Below are 25087 nucleotides of genomic sequence, written 5' to 3'. Positions count from 1 at the left end.
TTAAATAAAACTTCTCTTCCCCAAGAGTGTTCTAGTGATTTACGTATTACCATATTTCATTAGTGTTTTGTTATTATTTCCTCTAGTTTTACATCTCCAGTTCTCTTCAATTTGGAGAACACCATTTTCTAACCTTCATATAACTGTGTTCCAGCCTCTTCTTTTATAAGATGTGCTCTTCAAAAATTGTCATGTTCTGTTCTCCATTTAAAATGAAACCTAGGTGAATATGCTTTCTATTTCAAGAGAAATTAAACTTGCTTTCCCCCAATTTGAACCATAGCTTTACTTTAAATTTATGGAAATGATTTTATAGTTCTGTAATTTATACAGCATAACTCTTAAGTTCTTCTAAATGTTGGAAAAGAAAACTTGTCAACCGATACTACATTGGTATTTATTCTGTTGAATCTTTGTGTAAGTTAACATGCAATGGAAAATAATTGTTCTGACTAATATTACATTTTGTAATAATGATACTCTTTCAACTCACTTTCTTATTTTTTTAAAGTTACTATATTTTTAACTGAAATTAAATTTATTTTTAGGGAAAAGGTATGTTAACAATGTAGTACAAATATGCAGCCAGTGAGTCCAGATAGAACAAAGTGCTATAGCACAGACTAGTGGGAAAACTTAGTAACTGCAGAAATGGTCACGGTCCTTAATCTTGTGGATATATCTACTGTTTTATGCGTTGTGTTTAAAAAATACTTAGAGAAATTAAAGCTTAAAATGCAATTCTGAATTAAAATAAGATTTAAAATTCAAATATTTATTATGAAGACAACAATGACTTATTCTGACAATACTCAGTATACAATTAAATTCTTCTCACTAATTTACTTTAATAACTTCCCTAGTTTTTTGATAAAATTTAATTTAGAGCAGAGAGTTTATAAAATGAACCACAAGAAAAATAAAAGCAATACTACAAAATACGTACAGCTAACTGGTTACCTTTTATATAATTGCTGACTCCTTTACTCATACCCCTCCCCCCCCAAATTGAAAGTAAGCCATATTTTAAAAACTATATTTGTATGAAAATTCAGTAATTAGTTCTCAGTTAACTAATATATTTATGTTAAATACTCATTTACTTTTAGTGTGATTATGACTATCAGTAAATATTTTATCCAATTATTCCTTAATTGTTTACTAGTCTGACATTCCTAGTGATATAGTCCCATATCCGACTGCTGTTTTTTCTTTTTTCTTTTATTTTGAAATGTTTCAAACATGCTGAGAAGTTTAGAGAGTAGCAAGCAGTTATACAAATCTTAACATTTTGCCATATTTGTTTTGTATTTTTCTTTTTAACGAAATATACAGCAATTATCTTGAATACCTACTATTTCATACTGGGGTTTTTTTGTATAGTTTAACTTTATACACTGCTAAACCATATATAGTACTATATTGCAAGGTTCAAACATAATTTATATTATGAATCATACTGTGTATATTTTTCTGAAACTTGCTTTCTTTAACTCTATATATTGAAAGTTATCAAACTTTAGAGTCATCTAAATCTAATTCATTCATTTTGACTGCTGAATTCTTCTGCACGATATGCTACAGTTTATCCATTGTCATGTTGATTTAGATTTATCTAATTTTTTTCCTAATAGAAATAGTGCTCAATGAAGATCCCTGTTCATGTCTTCTTGTGCCTGCTTGAGAATTTCTCTAGGGTAGGAGTAACATTTCTGGGTCATAGAGTATATAAGTAGCCATTTTCAGTTTCACTAGATATTGGAGACTGGATCTCCAAACTGTTTGAAATAATTTACAACCCTGGGAGGAATGTTTCCGAGTAATGGTTCCTCTACTTCCTCTGCAATGCTTGGTATTGTCAGACTTTTAAAATGTTGCCAAACTAATGGAGTGAAATAGTAACTCATTGGTTTAAATTTGCATTTTTGACTGATGAGGTTAAATGCCTTTTTATTTGTTTATTGTCCAATTGGGTTTCTTTGTAGAATTGTGTATTAATTTCTTGACCTATTATTCTCCTGTGATGTTTATCTTTTTCTTATTGAACTGTGGAGGTTCTTCATATTTCTGAATGCATATTTTTAATCAACTGTATACATTGCAATAAAACCTCTCCCAGATTGTAGTTTCTCTTTTTACTTTATTTTATCCTATTATTTTACTATTCAAAAATGTTTAAACATTTTAATACAGTAAATTTTTTCTTTTCTTTTTTATAGTTTGTACTTTTTTAAGTTTTGTTTTATTCAGTTATAGTCAGTTTACAATGTTGTGTTGATTTCCAGTGTAGAACACAATTTTTCAGTTATACATGAACATACATATATTCATTGTTGCGTACTTTTTCACCGTGAACTACCACAAGATCTTACATACACTTCCCTGTGCTATACAGTATTATCTTGTTTATCTATTCTATATATACCTGTCAGTATCTTCAAATTTTGAACTCCCAGTCTGTTCCTTCTGCTGCCCCCACCCCCCAAGCCGCCGGCAAACACAAGTTTGTAGTCTATGTCTATGAGTCTTTCTCTGTTTTGTATTTATGTTCGTCTTTTTCTTTTCTTTTCTTTTCTTTTCCTTTCTTTCTCTCTTTCTCTCTTTCTCTCTTTCTCTCTCTCTTTCTCTCTTTCTCTCTTTCTTTCTTTCTTTCTCTTTCTTTCTTTCTTTCTTTCTTTCTTTCTTTCTTTCTTTCTTTCTTTCTTTCTTTCTTTCTTTCTTTCTTCTCCTTCTCCTTCTCCTTCTCCTTCTTCTCCTTCTCCTCCTCCTCCTCCTTCTCCTTCTTCTTCTTCCTTTTTTTTAGATTCCACATATGAACGATCTCATATGGTATTTTTCTTTCTCTTTCTGGCTTACCTCACTTAGAATGACATTTTCCAATGTTGCTGCAAATAGTGTTATCTTGTCATTTTAATGGCTGAATAGTATTCCATCATATAAATATACATCTTCTTTATCCAGTCATCTGTCAGTGGCCATTTAGGCTGTTTCCCTGTCTTGGCTATTGTAAATAGTGCTGCTATGAACATTGGGGTGCAAGTGTCTTTCTGAAGTAGGGTTCCTTCTGGATATATGCCCAGGAGTGGGATTACTGGGTCATATGCTAAATCTATTCCTAGTCTTTTGAGGAATCTCCATACTGTTTTCCACAGTGGCTGCACCAAACTGCATTCCCACCAGCAGTGTAGGAGGGTTCCCTTTTCTCCACAGCCTCTCCAGCATTTGTCATTTGTGGACTCTTGAATGATGGCCATTCTGACTGGTGTGAGGTGATACCTCATTGTAGTTTTGATTTGCATTTCTCTGATAATTAGTGATACTGAACATTTTTCATGTGCCTGTTGGCCATTTGCATGTCTTCCTTGGAGAATTGCCTGTTTAGGTCTTCTGCCCATTTTTGGATTGGGTTGTTTGTTTGTTTCTTATTAAGTCATGTGAGCTGCTTATATATTCTGGATATCAAGTCTTTGTCGGTTACATCGTTTGCAAAAATTTTCTCCCATTCCATAGGTTGTTTTGTTTTACTTCTGGTTTCCTTTGCTGTGCAGAAGCTTGTAAGTTTAATTAGGTCCCATTTGTTTATTCTTTTTTATTTTTTAAAGATTTATTTATTTATTTGAGGAGGGAAATAATTAGATTTATTTATTTATTTTTAGAGGAAGTACTGGGGATTTGAACCCAGGACCTCGTGCATGCTAAGCATGCACTCTACCACTTGAGCTATACCCTCCCCCCTCCCATTTGTTTATTCTTGCTTTTATTTCTATTGCTTGGGTAGACTGCCCTAGGAGAACATTTTTGAGATGTATGTGAGATAGTTTGTATTTTTTGTATCTGACTTAAGAAATGTTTTGTGTCTTGACATGTTTTCTTGACATTTGTTCTAAAAGTTTTGCCTTTCATGTTTCAGTGTTCAATCCTTTTGGAATGGATTTTTGTATATGGTGTGAGGTGCCAATCTATGTTTCCACCGTTATGTACAACCAGTTGTCTCAGCCGTATAAATTCAGCAGTGCATCCTTTCCCTGCTGCTTTGTAACATCAGCACTTACATGTGTGAGAGTCTGTTTCTGGAGCCTATATTATGCTCTATGTCCTACTTACCATCTCTCTACTAATAATACCACACTGCCTTAATTTTTGTCACTTTATATTAAGTAGAGCAACTCCACCTTAAATTGTTATTTATCTACAGAATTATCTTGATTTTTCTTATCTTTGACTCTTCCATATTCATTTTAGAATTAACTTGACAGATTCCTTGAAAAACATGGCAAGAGTTTGATTAAAATTGCATTGAACTTGATAGATTTAATTTGGGAGACAGACATCCTCGTGGTATTTGGTCTTCTCATCCCAATGGAGTACATCTTTCCACTTGTGTAAGTCTTCTTTTAGACTCTTGTACATTAATTTTCTTTGAAACAGATCTCCTTAAAATTTTTATTAAAGGTTTGTGATTGGTTATTAGGTGTACAGAATACTATTTATTTTGTTTTTTTCATTTTTTATCTAGGAAACTCAGGGAGCTCTCTTAATACTTTTAGTATGTTGTCTATATGCAGACTTTCTTAGATTTTCCTATCACAGTCAAATAGTATTCACAATCATATAGAGTTCAGATAAGGACAGTTTTATTTCATCCTTTTTCTTGTCTCATGTGTGGGTGAGTTAGTAATCAGCTAGTGCCTCCAGGACAGTGTTGAACAGAAGTGATACCTGGATCCTTAGCTCTTCCCTGACTTTAAGGGAAATACTCTTACTTTTCATTCTTAAGTGTAAAATAGAATGGAGTGTTTTTGTAGCCACTCTTTACTAGGCTTAAGCATTGCTTTTCTGTTTCGTGTTTGCTAGATTTTATTTTCACATGAATGAGTCTTATATTTTACGAATGCTGAGTGGTTTTTCTGTATCTATGGATATGGTCACTTTTTCCGTTTTACTCTATTACAGTGGTGAATTGCATTGGCATTCTAATGCAATTAATATTAAACTATTCTTGCGTTTTTGTTATATTTCTCCCTTTGTCGTGATAGATTCTTTTTGTTCATTTCTTTCTCATATATACTTGCTGTATGAAATTTAGGATTTGATTTATTAAGATTTTAAGATCAATGCACACACACACACACACACACACTGATGTGAAAACGTAGCAGGGAGAGATCTGAAGATGCTGTCCCTGAAGACTGGATTGATCTGGCCACAAACCAAATAATGTGTGTAGCTCTCAGAAGCCATTTGCCAGAAGAGGCAAGGAACTGACTTCCTCTAGAGCCTCTTGAAGGAGCATGGCCCTGTTGATACTGAATTTGAATTCAGACTTCTGGTCTTTAGAACTGTTCAAGATTAAATTTCTGTTGTTTTAAATCACCAGTTGGCAGTAATTTGTTACAGTAGTCATAGGAAACTCATTTACTGATTTTGATTTTCTGATTTTGCCATTAAAATCTTTCTCGTTTTATAAATTGCATTGGGGAACTTACCTTTTCTTTCACCCTCCTATAATAGTTTGAATACGTTTGGCGTTATCTGGTTTTTCAGTGTTCGTTAGGAGTCAAATATAAACCCATCTAAATCCCAATTTTTTTTCAATGAGAGGATTTATTAAAAAGTTTTTTCACATTGTAGTTTTTTCTTCTCTTTATCCTTCTCTCCCCCGTCCTTCATCCTTTCGCCTCAGCTTGTCCTTCCTAATGAACAGTTTTGCGGTTGCCTTCATGTAGTGTCCGGACTCTTCAATTCAGAATCAGGTCTGCAGGAGTGAGCTGGGCTCTCGACTCCATCTTGATATTTAGTGATATTGCAAAGTAATACATTAATGATATTTTAAATTAATGATCTTGCAAATTCACATATACAAACCAAGGTCACAGTTGACTTTGTTCAGCATCTTGCTACAAGACTGTGTCCCACATGCCTGGGCCCGCAGCTCTTGTAATCTGTAGGTAGAGGCAGCTTTCTATAGCATTTTCCAGCTTTTTTATTAATGAAGAAGGCCCTAGGCGTCAGGAAGTGAAACTGACTCTAGGTTTTCATTTTACATGAAGCACATTTAGTTCTTTTATCCCCAAAGAGCTCTTCTCTCAGCCATTCGTTCCTGCTTTTTGGCTGGGGGCAGAGTGGACCTGAAGCTTCAGCTCTGCTCACCTCCTTTCATTTCTCTTCTGTTTTAATTTCACTTAGTTTATTTATTTCTATTTTTACTTCTAAGCTAAAAATCTGAGTGCAGAAACAAAAATCTTATTATACAGGCAATGTCTATTTTAACAGAAAAACGTTAAAAGTTAAGGTTTATGTCATGGCGTAAAACAAATATGTAGAGATCAAAGAGTTTAAGGAAAGTAGAAAGGGGGTAAAGGTTTAAGTTGAGGCAGAGTGGTAGAGGTTACTATAATTTTTAATTTTCTATAATTTGAGGTTTTAAGTGTAAGTTAAATTGCATTTTTTGCAATTGTGTTTCATTTTGATAAATAGAGAAGATGGTTAAAATTTTTCGTAGTATTGACTGCATGGCAGAACAGTAAAGGATTATATTTTCAAGTGAATTGTCTTTCATTCTCATTTTATTTCCTGTCTTTTAATATTTGGCATCTCAAATTGCCACAACATGGGAGGCAGACCCATTTTTATATGAGTATTATAAAGCCATCAAAATTGCTGCTCAATTATCTGACTGTCTCAGCTTTGTAATTTAACTGGTCATTTATTATAAAGTCATGGAAGTGAATACGCAGTGATCTAATCACATTTAATTGGTTAAAGCTGGTTTTAGTTTCACTTGATGACTCATGTTGGAGCACGCTCACAAAGTGAATTAACCCTTCGGTATTTATGATACTGCTGTCTATTTCTTTACAAAGGAAGCAGCCTACTGCTAACGTGCTGTGAGTAGCCTGTTGAGGTTCAACCATGGGCAGCAGTGTTTTGTTTTGTTTTGTTTTCTTCCCCCAGAAAGTACACAGTGTTCCTTTTGACTCTCCAAACTGACTCTCTTCTCTAGTTTCTGATATTTACCTCATGTCCTCTTATCTTTGATCTGTTGTGCTGTTTCTTTAGATTACTGACTTCAGTTAATTTCACTATATTCAAAACTTGGCACTTTTAAAATTATTTCTTTAAGTACCATCAACTTTAGATAGTAGAGGCTATTATCATATTCTTGAAAGACCTACCTTGCCTGCATGAGATCCTTTCTCTCCCATCCCACAACTCCTGCCCAGAGCAGAGGAATCAGCCATTGTATCCGAAACTTGAAGCTCCCAGTTCTTCTTTCTTTAGGTGAGGATCCCATACTTTGTACTTAGGTGAATATTAATCTCTGAACATCACTGACAGTATGCAAATCACAGTGTAATAGGTATAGTATATTTGAAGTGCCTTGCAGTTTAGATTATTTTATTGGTACGCTGGCTTCTTTTTCCCTTTTTGCTATTAAGGCAATGGAAGGGTTAAGGGAAGCTATGGGATGATGAAATGGGAAGCCTGAAGCTCAGTAGTCCAAGCCTGAGGGGACGTGGGGAAAGTGTTAGGTATACAGAGAAGGGCAGTCAAGGAAGACCCTGCCCCTTCTATCCTTGTACACTGTGAGGAAGGAGAAGGAAGACAGAATTAAAGCTAGTAGGTGATCAGAGGTACGTTCTAGTCTCTTCTTTCTAGGCTTTGACTCGGGAGGAGGAGGCATATTGGTTAAGTCAAAGGGCAGCTTTTACCATTCTTAATATTTGAGATTCTTGGAAGAGGTCATCTTTGAGGGTGCCTTGGCACCCACCTGGGGCATAGGTGCTTCAGAGTGAGCTTGGCAGTGAGTCATGGTTAGGCCAAGAAAGGGCCAGCATTAGCTTTCCAGAACTATCTTGCTTCCAGTGTGACATGGAGGACACAGAAGCAGCTGTGTGTCCCTGTTATGACAACCCCCCCATGGTGAGGGCCAAGGGCTGAGGTCACTTTGTGGAAGAGACTGCAGAACAGATAGCCTGGGAGTGGAGGACTGTTCAGAGACTAAGAGGAGTCATTAGTGCCTTGGAAGCTGAATTGAGATCAAGTCAATAATGGAGCACAATCCTGTCTAAACAGAGAGGAACCAGACTAAGAATTAGATGAGCTGCAGATTTTAGCAGCAGAATCCCCATAGAACACTTAGACACTTTCTTGAAAAACAGCAGGCAAGGGGTAGAAATATCACAAATGGAGACTTTATCCACAGGAGCTATTTAGCAGACTAAAATATAGTGGGTAACTTTAATAGAAGTCTGGCTAGTATGCTGTTGAGGGAAATTAGATAAAAAATTATAGATGACACCATTGAAATTTTCTGCTTCAGCCTACAGATAGACTGTAGCTAGAGACGTGGTGCTTGCAGGTCATGGGGAATCTGAGAAAGTCTTGCTGCTTGTTTTGGGGTATTAGACGAAGGGGGTTTTCTGATACTGGTTTTGTAATTCAGAAGCCTATAATACAGAGATTATGGTGATGTTTTAATTGCTTAAGGAACACATTTGAAAACCTTTAACCCTTTAGGCCAAGTACTTCAACTTTCCAAATCCACCATGCACTAGCGGAGGGGCTTGTTGGCTAGTAGCCCAAAATACCACTGAATTCTGGCATTTGAGAGACAGAAACACCATAGACCTGATGATGGGAGCACTTGAGAGTAATGCTGGAGTTGAGCCTCTCTGGAGTTCCAGGCCTCTTAAAGATTTCTGTGTTCTTCTTTGCCCAACACAGCCTGGACCAGGTTGGAAAGGAAAACATCACGGAATTTGTGGTGTAACTGCATTCCTTTTGTAGCATTTATCATAAATTGTAACCCAAACAATATTTGTGCCATTATTTGCTTACTGTCTCCCTACTACACTTTAAAATCCACAGCAAAATCTATGTCTACTGAGCTGTTTTTACCAGCTTGTAGCATAGTGCCTGGCACATACTAGGCATTTAGTGAATATTGTATGAATGAATAAATAATTAATGAGTTAGTGTTAATAGTTATTTGCCCATCTATAAATAAATTAGAATTTTATGGTCTGAATTAATTTTATGGTAAATTACAGCTTCATCCAAGTTTCTCTTCTAGCACTAAATGTATTAATCTTTTAGGACACTGTAGTGGATACATTCTATTCAGTGGTGGGCTGCTGATTGCTAACAACAGGCTCTCTGTAAGAAAAAACCCTGACTTGTGGTATTTTCCAGTTTTTATAGTCTAAAAACATCCACTGTGGCTGCTTTCAGGTAACCCACCTTACTTCATCGAACATGGAGTTAGGAAGAAATGTGCACAAGCAGCTCTTAGGACTCAGTGCTTAGGCTCCAGAAGCACTGGAAGCACATTTACATGCCAGTGTTAGTCATGCCTTATTCTTCGCATACAAAGATTGTGCTGGTGACACACATTCAATAGAACGTACACTTTGAAAAGATTTTGAATTAGTTAAGGAAGTTCAAAAAATGTAAAAGAGAAACTCAAAAAGTTTCTGTAGCTCAACATAATAGTTTTTTTTTCTCATCTGTGTGAAATCCACCCTGGTGGTTAACAGAGGGCTCCCTTCCAAGTACTCATTGAGATTTCCAGGCTTCTTTTTTTGTGGTTCCTTTAATCCCCACGGTCTTGAATGAAGAGCATGACAGCAGCGTATGAGAGTTTTTAATGCTCATGGGGATGGCACACATCATTCCACTTATAATCCATTGCCCGGAACATAGTCATATGGCCATGGCCGTCTCTAACTAAAGAGGAGATTGGGAAATGTTTTCTAAGAGGAAAAGAAAGTAAGTTTAATAGCTAGCTAGCATCTTCCAGTTTTCTAGTCATGTGATAGCATTAAACTGATCAATTTACACTCTTTTCTTTTCTGACAGATGCACACATTTATAAGGCATTATAGATTAGCAGTAGAGTCTAGTCTGATTAGGGGTAGAATCTAGTAAATTCTTTCTTCTATGCAAAATTAGCTGGTCTTATGAACTTTGCCTGTGGTCTCAATAGCACCAGTCTCTAATCAGTCATCTTTCCTTCTCTGAATTAGTCTATTATTTATTATCCCTATTTAGATGAAAATCACAATTTTTTAGTGCTTTAAATTCCTTTAAGTTATTGTATGCACTTAACGTAACGTTCATTCAGTTTAGCGATTACATTTACCAACTTTATGGTTTTAAAGATGTAAACAAAAAATGCTGCAGACCATATCAGTAAACAAAGAATGCTGAAACCATCAAGTCATCAGTGTCTGCTGCCACCCCCCAGTGAAGACAAGCCTGCAGCCCAGGCTCTGCAGCCACTCACAGTGGTGCCCTCTGAGGGGACTCAGAATAAGAAAGGACAGGATACTGGCCCTAGATGGCTAGGTGCTTGTCAAAGGAATGAATTCAGTGAGCCCAAATGTTTGCTTCCTCCCTTACATAGAAAAGCGCAAAATTCTTTAACTTGAGATGCCTGGTTTTCTTTAGTTAACAAGTAATCTTTTAATGTTCCAACTACCTGGTCTTTGTTGTAAAACTCCTGTATATCCTAGCTCCTCCCCTAGCTCTTCGGAGCAGTCCCTCAGAGCGATCTGAGAGGCTGTCATCCCGGGCTCGAAGGGGTTCGAGTCCTCAGAAATGTCCACCAAATAAAACGTAACTCTCAACTTTTAGGCTGTGCATTTATTTCATTCGACAAAGAGGTATTTCTGTTTCCCTTAGGATTTTGTTTTTCACCCTTTTTAACCCCAACAAGGATGTTTGTGGAATGGAACATACGGCAATAAGTGACAAATTTGGGTCGTAGTATTCCATCTCTTACATTGCTGTATTGCTTTGAAAATTTTGGCATATTTAGAACTGAAAGCAGTAATACCTTATAACTTTGAATCCTCTGTGTCTTTGTATTCTCAGGGCTTAGATGTTTTTTGATATTTATGATCACCAGCAAAACTAATAGAGATTTAACCATGGAGATTCACAGGCATATGTATTTCTAAGATATTTTTAACAGTGTTCATCATAAGATATATTTGCTGGTTAACATAATTGGTTAAAAGTTTCCATTAACAAAAGTCCTACAGTTTTATTCCCAAATTAGTTAAAATTTTTTCCATGGACACAGAATTTGCCTCTAGTGTGAAGGAAAAGCCGGGCTGGTCTAACAGGATAACTCAGAAGTCTAGGAATGTGAAGGAGAGGCTGGTCTGGTCTAACAAGATAACTCACAAATCTAAGTATTGGAATACCGATCTGAGTTCTGCTGGACTAACTTGTGAATCTAAGTTAATTAGTGTTGGTTTGCTGTTCATGTTTTTTTGCTAGCCAGCTGGATTTTCAAAGATATATATCAGGCTTTGAAATGTTGGTTTGCTGCCTCCCTGCCTCCACTTTTGTGATAATGATGCTGCTAAAGCTGTTCCATGCCTATTGGCCGAATACCCCAAGTTTGTACTTTACCCTATACAAACTCATGCACACGTCTTGGAGGTGCTCAGAGCTTCGGAGCAGAAGCCCCTCTGAGCCCGCCGGCGTAATACATCTGAGTACTCCAACCCTCCGAGTGGTGCTTGTTTCTTGGCTGGCCTGTCGTTTCCGTAACACTAGCAGACATGAGTTATTTCATAGCCAATTAGTGAAAAGTCATTTCATGGCATGTATGTGTGTATGTGCTTGTAAGGCAGAGTTCAGTTTCATCATTTATAAATTAAATTGCAGTGTGTGTGAAGGGCTTCAGGTGAAAATGTCAGTCCTTGTACTACTTTGAGTGGGTTTAGGTTTCCTAAGCTTTAAAGATTAATAATCTATTAATCCAAGAGTAGGAAGGGATAGTAAAAGAAAAAGGGTAACTGAGTGTTAAAATATGAGGATTACTAGAAGCCAGCAGTTTAGGAGGGAACATAGGATCAAGTCAGAAAAGGAGCAACCAATGTGGACAGCCCAGAGAGTATGGGAACAGTATTAATACACAGAGTCTTTACTAGGAATCAGACATCATCCTTCACACCTTACACTCATTTATCTTATATAAATATCCAGTGGGTGTTAACAGATGACAAAAACTAAGCCTATAGTGCTTTTAAGTCTTTTTCTCATTTTGTGCTACATGGAAATAATGCTATTACTACAATGATAAATTTAAATTTATAATTTAAATACAGTGTCATAAATGTACCTAGTTTACACTGAGGTAAATTGGCAAGGCTGGTCATGGCCTCCTTTGGTCTTACTTTACCACTCTGAGCAACACATACCTGTAGCTCATTCAGCATATTGAGTTGAGAATCTTTGCCCTAAGCGGTGGTCCTCCACCTTTATCACAATCACCGGTAGGATTCGGCACACAAACACACACAAAAAATCACAGATTTCTGGGTCCTGCCTCAGATTTCTGATTTAGTAGGTCTGGAGTGGAGCTTGAAAATCTGCACTTCTGGAGAGTTCCCAGGTGGTACTTGACGCTGCTGCCCTAGGGATATTCCTTAAGAATCTCTTCTCTAGGAGAGTTTAAGTAACCTGCTTACCTGTGACAAATAATGAAGCAGCAGTAGGTTGTTTCTGCAGATGATCATGACTGGATAATTGTCTGCCTCATAAACTTATTTGTTTCATTATCAATTACCGGGTATTCTTCAATTTTCTGAGCATGACTTATTCTAGATAAATTCATATCATAGAATCATGTAGATGTATTACTGTTGTAACATGACTATTAATTTATTTAAAATGAAGCAGAAAAGTTGAAATTCAAGTTTAATTTATTTTAACATGATTTTGTGGTTCAATATTTAGTGTGCGTTTTACTTTTAAAAAAGATCTGCAGTACCTCCACTTGTCACAAGATGGCGCTGAAAGGCTGAAGATTTTGGTTGCAATTTGATTTTTGAGACTATCGATGGGTTAGATCTATTTCTTGTGTTCAAATCAAAAGAAATTTGAAATATGATTTTTTTTAATTTGAAATTTTGGTATTTTCATATCAAAAATGCTTTCCTATTTATTTATACAAATAAGAGAGTCACAAAAATGGACATTATTGATGACTAGTTATTTTGGAAATGGATGAAACATAAATCTTAATATAAAATGTTTTATTATAATACATACCCCAGAAGGACTTCAAATGAATTCAAGTTAGTAAGCATTTAGAAAATTTTACTGTTCTATAATTTATAAGGTCTTATAGAAGATACAGACCTTGCCCCCAGTGAGTTTTGAATTTAGTTGGGGAAAAGAGAAATGTGTATACAATTTGAAGAGAGTACAAAATAATAAAAATGATAAAGTACAGTGTTGTATGAGATGGACCATACAAACGATATTGACTGGAATAATCGGCAATTAAGCAAAATTTTTAAATGGTATTTTACAAAGCCATCCTTGCATCAGCTGAAAATGCCATGTTGAATTTTTTAATGGTGATTACCTATATTATTATAATTTAAACTATGAGGAAATATTTAGCAATCTGGAGAGCTGTGTAAGATTCAGTACTTGACAGAAAATATCAAAAAAACCTTGAAATATGAACTCACCTTTTATTTCATGAATGTGTGATTTTTTTTCTCATTAATCAAAAAATGTTTTTCAGAAGAGGGTGAAGGTTTTCTGGTCACACAGATGTTAGTTTTAACAGTTTTAGATTTCTGGGGTCTGAAAAACATCTATTAAAAAATCAAGTGTAGAATGATGGTCACCAGAGGATGAGGGGAGAGAGAAAAGGGGATTTGCTGTTCAATGGATGTAGATTTTGAATTTTGCAAGGTGAACAAGTTTTGGAGATCTGTTTCACAATAATGTGAATATACTTAATACTACTGAACTGTGCATTTAAAAATGGTTAAAATGGTACATTTTATATAAAGTGTCCTATTAAAGTATGGGCAATTAATAGGTTTCTGTTAAAGATCAGCAATGATCCTAGCTTTATTTTAGCTATTAGGAGCTACTCAAAAGAAATAAAAGCCCCCTCAAGAAGGCTGTAATATAATTGGTGATAGAAGATTAACCTAGTATTAGTAGGTAATCCACTGAAAATCCAGCATATAGTGGGCACTGTGCTAGACATTTTACATAAATTATTTCAGTCCTTAAAACAATGTAGGAAAAACAGGTATTATCATCCCTATTCCTGTTTTATCACTGAGGGAATTAAGGGTCATGAAGTTTCAGCACCTCCTTGAAAGTTGCGGTTTGTAGTCTTGGAGTTCGTATTTAAACGCAAGTCTGTCTAACCTCAAAATCCATTTTCTGTATGTTATACTATGCCCATAATTTAAATAAAAAGTAAAGAATACAGATAAAAAACTCGTAATTTTACATTATAGTTTGGTATTTCTACTGCCAGTAAACATTGTCTATTTCATTATGACTATTCCGATGAAATTAAAAGAAAGGATGTGTGATATAATTAGTGGTAGCAGTTAATCTGTATTACATTTTAACTTCAGGAAGGATAACCATATATTTTGTTTGTTAGCTGGAATTGTCTCTCTTTTTATCTGTTCTTAACTTTTAGAATCACTAATTTCTTTTCCCTGTGTGTTCATGTGCAGGTTATGTGGGTATGTAATTTGTGCCGAAAACAACAAGAAATCCTCACTAAGTCAGGAGCATGGTTTTATAACAGTGGATCTAATACAGCACAGCAACCTGATCAAAAGGCTCTCCGAGGACTGCGGAATGAGGAGGCGCCTCAGGAGAAGAAAGCAAAACTCCATGAGCAGGCCCAGTTCCCAGGACCCTCAGGTGACTTATCTGTACCTGCAGTGGAGAAAAGTCGATCTCATGGGCTCACAAGACAGGATTCTATTAAAAATGGGTCAGGAGTGAAGCACCAAATTGCCAGTGACATAGCTTCAGACAGGTAAACATTTTGCTTAATCTTTAGGTAAACATTATTTTTAATCTTCATTCCAAACAGAAATAAAAATACATAAAATGTTTAGGCAACAAATGAGCTGTCTAAATATAATGGAAATGTCCATATGTTTTATATAAATGCTGAAAATGATGTTCAGGACTTGAGCTATTATACATTTGAACAGTCTTAGGTTTGATGAAGGAGTGTCAGGTTAACAGATTTTCCAGAATGAAGAGGTGGAATAAAATAGGGAACCTAGGTAGGAGGTTGTGGTCACAGAAAAGACAAACTGGAATGAGGGCAACAGGAATGAAGAAGAGATGGTTTTAAGACACTTTGGAGAGGTTGGATTGACGGGACTAACTGGAAGTGGACTTAAGAGAATGGAGAAGGTTAATGATGTTTCCACAGTTCCCACCTTGAGCTGAAGAATGAAGTGGTTTTTCCACGCAGGTAAGTATAGATGAAAGGGTTTCATGAGTTTGATGTTTCCATGGGCTAACTCTGTTATTTACTATTTTGGCTTAATTCTATGGGCTTCTCTATGATCAAAGTATTAGACTTTTAAAGATGACATTTATGGTTCTTATATTTCCTACTTTTGGAAGGGGGAGAATGGAAAATTTTCATAGGAAGTTTATTTTTCTATACCATATTCCTCTGTTTGAATAGAAAAAAATTTTAAAAATCTAGTTTATACTATGTTTATTATCCAGAAGTGACAGAAGACATTTCTGTGTGAACAAGCATTAAGTCATGCATTTGTGGAAAAATAAATCTAAATTGTAATCATAGGATGGTGAATTCTGAACTCTCAATTATAACAGATAAGGGAACTGGGAGTCACTTTAGAAGGTGCCTTAAGCCATCACCCCACAGTGTGTTGCTGTGTCTTGGAAGAATAATAAAATGATGGATGTTCCAGGTTTTTTTGAAAACAAGCAAAAGTGAAATGGGCAATGTAATCCTATCTTTGGACAAAACAGTGGTGATTTCATGGCTGGTGTACTATGAAAATGTCTCAGTGCAAAATCTCAGGAACCTAAGAATTTTAAGGTTAGAGGACCATTTTAGATTGAGGACCACTTTAAGCACACAGAGATTTGAGTGCAGGTGGTTTACATGGAAGGAAATTTCAGGTACTACCTATAGGGAAGTGGGAAGTGGTCCAGTTCAGAGAAAGAATACAATGCTGGATGCATTCAAGAGCAGGTTATCTCTTTTGGCAATAGTGTCTCAGTCTTACTGAGACTGCTGGACTGCAGAGTTATCCCACTTATGGGCAAGGAGGCAGGAGGTATTTATCTATAAGTTTCCTTTGCTGTTGGACTAGGGCTATTCCTGGGGGATGTTAACTCTGGGGAACTCATCAGTCAAACATGTTCCTGTGCAAAGAAAGTACTCAGGCAGATTATTACAACTACTGTAAGAAAACATAGCTATGTAGGGAACAGTTGAAGGATGAAGCAATGTGGGTTGAGACAGTAGCAGTGTCTGCTACACAAGGACTTTAGACATCAAGAAGGTCTGTAAAATGGCAACTATAATGGTCAAGGGATATGAGCTTGGATGATGAACAATGGAGGTAGGATTTTAAATGAACAAATGAATGAATGAATGAATGACTAAATAAAATGGATAATGGGAATATAGGCTCATTCTTCAAAAACTAGATAGCTGCATGAGATAGTTTCCCTTGGACTTTAGAAAGGAAGGTTTAGGAAAAATGAAAGGAGGTACTAAAACACTGGATCACATAATAAGATTATTAAGTTTTGGAGTGCATGTCATCAGGAGGTTGTGGGTGTTAAAAATAAATCCAACAAATTTATGAGTAGTTAATTCATCATTGTAGGGAAGCTAGAAGCATATTTCTAATCTTTGAAGAAGGTGGTAGTAAGAACAAGTCTCTTTCAATATTATCTCTTAATGCTTCTTTCATTGACAAAGTACTAGCCTGAGTAAACAGTAGAATCTGACCCATTATGAGGAAGTGAGATGTAGTTGTCCCTTTCTTTTTTCTTTTTTCTTTTGCCTGGTGCCTTTGACCGCTATTACTAGTAAATGCATACTTTAATGACTCCATGTATCCTGTAATTATATCCTTCCTTTCTGAACCTCATACAAGTCAAACCAATAGCTCCTTTTGTTTATAAGAATTACTTTTAGTCAGGGAAGAAGTTAGAATTTAACATCAGATTTGGTAGTTATGCCTAGAAAATGGAATTGGCTATAATTTGTATAAATTTTTATTTGTAAAATAGTTTCTCTTCAAGAATAATTTAATTCCCCTTATCATAAGCAAAAAAGAACATATTTTTGTTGTTTTCAAAATGCAGATTCTATATTAATTTATTAGGCCATGTATCTATGAACCTTTTGAATGCTTTCATCTGGAGCCAAGGGTCAGCAAACTGTCCCTGAGACCAAATCTGTGCCACCTGTCTTTTGTAAATAAAGTTTTATTGGAATACAGCCACATCTATCAGTTTACTTATTGTCTACGGCTGATTTCAGCCTCAACTCCAGAGCAGAGTAGTTACAAGAGAGCATATCATATTGCCCTTACAGCTCAAAATGTTTACTCTCTGATCCTTTACAGAAAAGGTTTGCCAATTCCTGTCCACCTCTTAGTGGTGTTGAAATTTCTCCTTTCTTTGCTCATTTTCTTTGTTATTATTTAAATTCCTTCAGTTAATCCCACTTTCTTGCTTCCCTTACCTCCGTCTCCTCCCCTCTCCCCAGTCTCTCTCCTTTCTTACCGGAACGGGTCTCCTAGTAGGATTTGACTTGGACCGTAAAATGGAGCTTCTCCGAAGGAATGTAACTCCAGCTTAAAGGATTATTAGCAATTTGTTCTTCAGTAGCATTCAGAAAACCAGTAGCCTCAAAAAAGAGAAGCTTTGGTTCAATGAAATTTAAATCTATAGACTGAGAACTATGTTTGAGAGAAAAGTATGTTACATTTACTTCCTTTAAGGAATTTAGTTTAATCTTTTTAACTGTATACTGCAGTGGTTTTGACCTGTTTTATGACTCGACTTCTCTCACAGATCTTAGCACAGTGTTTTACACATGAGGGAAGACGCAAAAATCAGTATTTCTAATGAGCTCTCAAGTGATGCCAATACTGCTAGTGGAGACAGAAGGAAAGCACAAAGTCATCTAAAGATATATAAGGGAGGGAAATACAAGTGCCTTTTAATAGCTCAGTAGCCATTGTCTTCTGTAGCTCTGTCACTAAGGCACATAACACTTAGTGAAACTTTGTGCTTCTTAGAGGCAGCGTCATTTCACGTTTGAGTATACTGTTCTGACACATTTATTGAGTGGGTCACAGGTTGACTACATTCATGTAGCTGTGTCTTACTCCTTTATTATGACATCTTGGGTTGTTGTGCCTGAGCATTTATTTAGTTAAATATATTTTATTTTTTATTAATCAGTTACTTCTTTTCCATGTATTATAGAGTTAGAAATATATATGTCTTGAAAATTATGTCAATTATTAGCACATTTTTACCTGGATTTCATTTGCAGGGTAGTAAAGGGGATATTACAAATAATTGTTTTACAAAGAGGCCTTGGGGTGGAAGAGGGTTGTGAAAACACTGTGTTTATGAGATCTAAGATGGTATCTAGAGGAGGCTGGGGGAAATAACCGTTTTTAAGGCTATATTTTTTGTTTTAAAAATTACAGAAAAACTAAAGTAAAACTGTTTAAATACTTTTAGTTGATGTTTTATACATTTGAAATTATTTAAAAGTTGGATGCTTCATAATTTTCATAGTTGAAAATCAGTGAAATTTAGGAAATAGCTGATTTTTTTCTTTTATGTAAAATTTTACTATTTATTTATTCAGAGCTTCCTAGAACATTGGGAGAAGTTAAAAAGTTAGAAATGTTTTGGCTACTTTGTATGGTGGAAAAGCTAGAAAAAGTAGAAGTTAGAATATGTAGATCCTGTTCTCACATCTTCCTTCTGTTATCATTTGTTGATGTATATCATTCCTCTGTGTTTCAATTTTCTCATCTCTAAAATAGGAAAGGCAGTCTCCAACAACTCGAAAAGACTTTCAGCTCTAAGGTTCTCTGTTACGTTATATTTTAAGGTCCTCTGCCATGATATAAACTTGGAAGCATTCACTTCCATTTTTTGTCCTATAATTGGTAGTATTGTGTTCAATTAGTAGAGAATTACATTCATTCACATTATAATAGCTCATTATTATAATTCATTTATTCAACAAATATTTATTGAATTTCAATATGGACATTACTTGTTACCACATGGCTCAGATAATTTCACCATGATTCATACTTAAAATTGAATATATTTGGAGTATTAGGTTAAATCTTCAAAAAGGACATTTTGACTGATCTTGTAATTATATTACTATGTAATGTTTCTAACTCTGTTTTCCTTACTTCCTTACAAAGGAAAACAAAAAAACAAACAAAATTTTAAAATGATAGGAAAAAGTAACATAGTTACTTGCTTCTAATGGACTATAAAGCATTTTGAGAAGCATAGCTACAAAGAAACAATATTTTATAGGCATTACAGATTCTTAAGTACTTATTTCTGTCTTTTACTGCTTAAATAAGACCTTTGATGAAAGTACTGAGAGATTACATTGTGATTTTGTCTGATATTTTAATGAGGCAAGAGTGGAAAACAAAAAAATTGTCATATGACTAAATTACGTCTTAATGTATTTTGTTAGATGGTGAAAAATGCTGCCAGGTGTTAAGTAACGGCAAGAGAGTAACAAAAACATAAGCGATTATCTTGGATCTAAAGTGTAAAGTTTTAAAACAAGGTAAAGCTGGCATAATGAGTATTTAACAGTTTGGTAATAACTATTATTTCTTCATTGTCACTCTTGAACTTTCAAGTATCTTTGTGACCATTTGATTATTTTAAAGTAAAAGTAATAATTAAAATGTATTAGGGCCTGGAGTTACCCTTCTGCCTGAAATATCTGAAAAAATAAACCAAGTATTTGAAACAGTGGTTTTAAGAAATCGGGCATTAGGCAACAAAGAATAATGCCCGAGAGATGGGAGATGGAGGGAGCCCGGTGTCTGCCCTGGCACACTGCTTTCCAGGGTGACGCGCAGGGGGAGGAAGACAGGCAGAGCCCAGAGGCCCTCCTGCACCGAGGGGGCAGTTCTGAGAGTTTGAGGAAACCAAGGCAGCTGGAGTTTGCTACACAGAGCACCAGAGAGGAGAAAGCTGAACAGTGAGATATTGTGGAGATTTGCAGACGGTTCTTCTGTGGATTCAGTGGAGTAATGATTGGCACATGCATGTGAAGAAACTACTCGAGGACAAGGAAGCATATATGTCTATATTCACAGTTTCAAAATACATGAAGGATAAACTGATAAAGCTACATGGAGAAATCAACAAATCCACAGTTATAATTGGAGGTATCAATACCTTTCCCTCAATAACTGATAGAACAAATAGGCAGAAAATTATCAATGACATAGTAGACTTGAACAACAGTATCAAACAACGTGACCTAATTGATATTTATATAACCATACCCTGAACAACAGCAGAATATTTATTCTTATTAGGGATACACAGAACAGTTACCAAGATAGACCATATTCTGGCCTTTACACAAGTCTCATTAAATTGAAAGGAATTCATGTAATAAAAAATATGTTCTCTGATCGCAATGAAATTACATTAGAAATCAGTAACAAAAGACCTCTGGAAAATTCCCTAGTATTTGGAAGCTAAACAACATACTTTTAAATGACCTATGGATCAAAGAAGAAATCAAAAGAGAACATAAGAAACCTTTTAAACTTTCATTAAAATGAAAACACAACATCAGAATTTGTGGGATGCCACTAAAGCAGTACTTAGGGCAGAGTTCATAGCACTAGACGCCTATGTTAGACAGTAAGAGGGTTCTCAAAGCATTGATCTCAGCTTTCACCTTAATAAACCTAGGAAGGAAAAGCAGATTAAACCCAAGTGAGCAGAGTAAAGAAACAATAATGATGAGAGCAGAAATCAGTGAAATAGAAAATGGAAACAATGAAGCCAAAAGCTGAGTCTTTCAGAAGATCAATAAAATTGTTAAACTTCTAGACAGACTAGGAAAAGAAGAAAGACAATGCAAATTACCTTTATTTTGAACAGAAGAGATGACATAACCCCTGCCTAATGATATTAAAATGCTAACAAGGAAATATTTTTTAAAATGTTATTCCTGTAATATCGACAAGTTAGAAGAACTGGACAAATTCCTTGAAAGACAAATTCCAAACCTCACTCAAGAAGAAATGAACACCTTGAATAGCGTTGTGTGTACTAAAGAAATTGTATTTGTAGTTGTATTAGTGGTTACACTAGCACCAAAAAATGGAAGTACTTAAGGTATAAATCTAACAAAATAAGCACAGGATCTGTACATTGAAAACAATGAAACACCAATGAAAAAGTTAAAAAGTTCTGAATAAATGGAGAAATAAACTGTGTTCATGGATTGAAAGAGTCAATATTGTTAAGGTGTAATTTCTCCCAAGTTTGATTCATATGTACAGGTAAAGTCTAAAATTCGTATAGAAATGTTAGAATTACCAAAACAGCTTTTTTAAAAGAACTAAGTTAGGGGCCTAATACTACTTGATTTAAAGACATTGTAAATTTACAATCATTAAAACAGTATGGTATTGGCATAAAGGAAGACAAACGGATCAAGGAAACAAAATGGAGATGGACCCACTCATTTATTGACAACTAATTTTTGACAAAGGTGCAAAGGCAATTCAAGAGAGAAAGGATAGAAAGGGGGAAACTCTCAGCAGGTGGTACTGGAACAAATTAATATCCACGTGAAAAACTGAAATTTGAAGTTTGCTTCATCGGCCTGTTCAAAGCATATATCTGGTTTCAAAAAACCATTTTATTCTCTAAATAATCCAAACTGTTTGTGAATGAAAGCAAGAAACATTGTAATATGAACTTAATGATACCCTTAATTTCATAGCTATTCAACTGTCCTGGTATATATATTGGATTATGCAATGAGTGAATTATGAGGAAGTGGGAAAGTCTGGAGAGTTATGTTTTACCAATATTATTTCTTCCAGTTATATTGTTTGAATGTAATAGTGGCCAGAGTTAAAAATGAGAAGAAAAATAGCAGTTGTGATAGAAATGAGGAATGAAAGATCCTTTCCCTGGAATATATTGCTGGAAATGCCATTTATAAGCCAAATTGCAAATAAGGGATCATTTCAGCTTTTGAGTGATTAGAAATAAACCTGTATTTATAATTTTTGCCACTAGATGGCGAAGGTACATCTCATAAGCAAAACGATTTAATTCTGTGATTATTCTACCTGAACTAGTTACAGAGACGGTTATAGACTAATAACTGGATTAAGCTGGCACTTGAGATTGTGAGATACAGGACTTCTTGTGTATGTATCATTGACTTTCATATTGGAATATGATATTTATTCCCAAAATGTTTGTCTCTAGTTCTGAGGTCTTCATGTGCCAGACTTGTATTTTCAACTGCAGGTTATTCAGTCTTAAGCTTTTGTTCTACAAATACTTCAATATCAAAGGGTTCTGCATGTAAGTGTCCGTTCCCTCCCAAAGTAGCAGCTTCTGTGTCATTCCTGAGCCCTGCCGGCTGCACCACCAGTCAGCCTGCTGCCCAAGTTAAGATCTTAGGTATTATTTTCTAATCCTCTTCATCTTAATTTTCATAGTCAGTGAATATTTATAAAGTTTTTGGTCAGTTCCATCTCTATTACGTCTCTGATATTCAACCCTTCCTTTCAAATAAGGATATTGTCACTGCCCTGTTTAGGCATAAACTGTGTCTTGCTTTCTTTCTGGCTTCCTGCTTCTAAATTTATTTGCTTTTCTACATATTCTCGTTTCCAAAATTGTGCTTTTTAAGTATAGATATGATGAAGTCATTCATTTGCTCACTTTTGATGCCTTCCCATTTTGTACTTAAAGTTCAAATCCTTAGTTTTCTAAGGGAAACTAACATTTATTGAATACCTACTGTGTTCTAGGCTCTGTGAAAAAATTTAAGCCATTAAATTTTACTTACCATAATGATGTAAGTTGGGGTTTAAGAGACCCCTTTTTATACTGAAATGATTTCTCAAGATTTCAAAATGAGAGGTAGAATTCAACTGAAACAGGTTTTCTGACTCAAAATCCTGTCATTCTACTTTTTGAGGCCATCATCTGTCTTTCTGACCTCATCTCTCACCACTTTTCCCTCCCCCCATACAACTGACAGTCTAGCCACAGCAGATGACTGATGAATTTTAAAAAAATCTTCCATTCTTAAATTTTTAAGTATTTGCTTATGCTATTCCTCTTATCTAGATTATTCTGTTCTCGCTGGGCTTATGCAACAAATATTTACTGAGTGTTGATTGTGTGAGAAACAGATCTCTAGGTGCTGAAGGTATAGCAATGAATAAAATAGACAAAGTCTGTCACAGAGATCGCTTTTCAACTGGGGAAGACAAAGGCATAAAAAATAACTAGGACATTGGATAGCAATACCTGTTCGACTTCACAGGCTGTGCAGAGCAGGACACCAGAGGGCGCCATTCACCTAGATGTGAGTGGCACAACCTGTAGCTGGCACCTCCCAGCGCCTGGCGACAAGTGCTACCGAGAAAGATCATCCCGGGAGGAGGAAAGGGGATTTTGAGGGGAGCAGTTAACAATGTTTAATTAAAGGTTAGGGAAATTCTTAATATTGAGTTCAGATTTGAGGGAGTGAAGAAGTAAATGTTGAAGGTTATACAGTCTTACCTTTTGTTCCACAGATACTTCAAAATCAAAGGGTTCTGAATCTCAGTGTCTGTTCCCTCCCAAAGCAGCAGCTTCTTTGTCGTTCCTGAGCCCTGCTGGTTGCATCATCAATCAGCCTGCTGCCCAAGTTAAGATACTTAGGTATTATTTTCTAATCCCCTTCTGGGGGAAGAACACTCCAGGCAGAGAAATAGCAAGTGCCAAGATCCTTAGGTAAGGGGGTCCCTGCTTACATGAAGCCTTCTGTTATTTTTTTCAGTAAGAATTGTATTTTTTGCTTTTAAAGGGTACCTTTACATATGTGTGTATACATATACACCACACACATATATGCAGACACACATATATATATAATCTATAATTTATTTATATTTATATGTTTTAGCACTTACTACTGTCTGACCTTCAGTGCACTTGTTGTCAGTGTTTCTTTCCCTCTTAGTAAATTTTGAACAACTTAAGCACATACTTTCTTTTATATCTTTGTGTCCATATATGCCTAGTTTAGGTTCTAGAAATAGGCACTCATCGAATATTAATTGAATTGGAATGAAGTGAAATAAACTGAATCACTGAAAAGACAAGTAGTTATCTTTTCCATCCCTTTTACCTGTTACAATTATCCTGTGTTTACAAAAATTATATTTACTTACGGAATCCAGTACTGTATTTTTCTCTGTCTCTTAGACTCATTTTTTTTTTCTTTTGGTAATGTCTTTGTAAAAATACATTAACCTAAATAAGAGGACTAACTACTAGTTGTTACATGAAAGATCAATCTCTAGAAGTCTGTTGTTTCTTAGATACCTGCAGTGGTGACGGGGAATTTTAAGTGTTTTAACTTATTTTAAAAGAAATTCTATGTCTGTTTGCTTTGACCTGTCACATTTTAGCTTCACTTTAAAGAATTTGATTTAGTGTATTGCTGTTTTCCATGTTCTTCAGTCTGTTTTTGAGTAGGGTGACCTACGTCCCAGTTTGCCAGGGCCTGTCCTCACTTACACTTTTTGTTACACCATAATTATTAACAGCACCCATTTCATAGCTCAAAGGCTTAAACGTAAGACAAGACACTATAAACTTCCTAGAAGAAAACACAGGCAAAACATTCTCTGACATAAATCTTGGCAGTGTTCTTCCAGGGCAGTCTACCCAGGCAATAGGAATAAAAAATAAATAAATAAACAAATGGGACCTAATTAAACTTACAAGGTTTTGCATAGCAAAGGAAACTATAATCAAAACAAAAGATAACCAGCCTGTGGAATGGGAGAATATATTTGCAAAGATGCAACTGACAAGGGCTTAATTTTCAGAATATACAAACAGCTCATACAGCTTATTAACAAACAGCCAAACAACCCAATCCAAAAATGGGCAGAAAACCTAAATAAGCAATTTTGCAATGAAGACATACAAGTGACCAATGGGCACA

The 25087-nt window shown here is 35.5% G+C and overlaps 1 protein-coding gene across 16 annotated transcripts in view; it reads left to right on the top strand.

Annotated features, from left to right (window-relative positions):
- The window catches only part of RIMS2 (regulating synaptic membrane exocytosis 2), a 489839-nt gene that overhangs the window by 109363 nt on the left and 355389 nt on the right, over positions 1-25087 (top strand). For 15 of the 16 annotated variants that reach the window (XM_032468081.1, XM_032468080.1, XM_032468083.1 and 12 more), the window contains one exon: positions 14520-14830. In XM_032468081.1, the coding sequence (XP_032323972.1) occupies positions 14520-14830 (311 nt within the window). The remainder of the gene's footprint in view (positions 1-14519; positions 14831-25087) is intronic. The other variant, XM_032468073.1, reaches the window with a different exon arrangement.

The sequence above is a fragment of the Camelus ferus genome, chromosome 25 (assembly GCF_009834535.1).
Source record: "Camelus ferus isolate YT-003-E chromosome 25, BCGSAC_Cfer_1.0, whole genome shotgun sequence".
Classification (NCBI taxonomy): Eukaryota; Metazoa; Chordata; class Mammalia; order Artiodactyla; family Camelidae; genus Camelus; species Camelus ferus.
The sequence above is the reverse complement of the archived record's forward strand: the minus strand, read 5'-3'. Positions and strand labels throughout refer to the sequence as shown.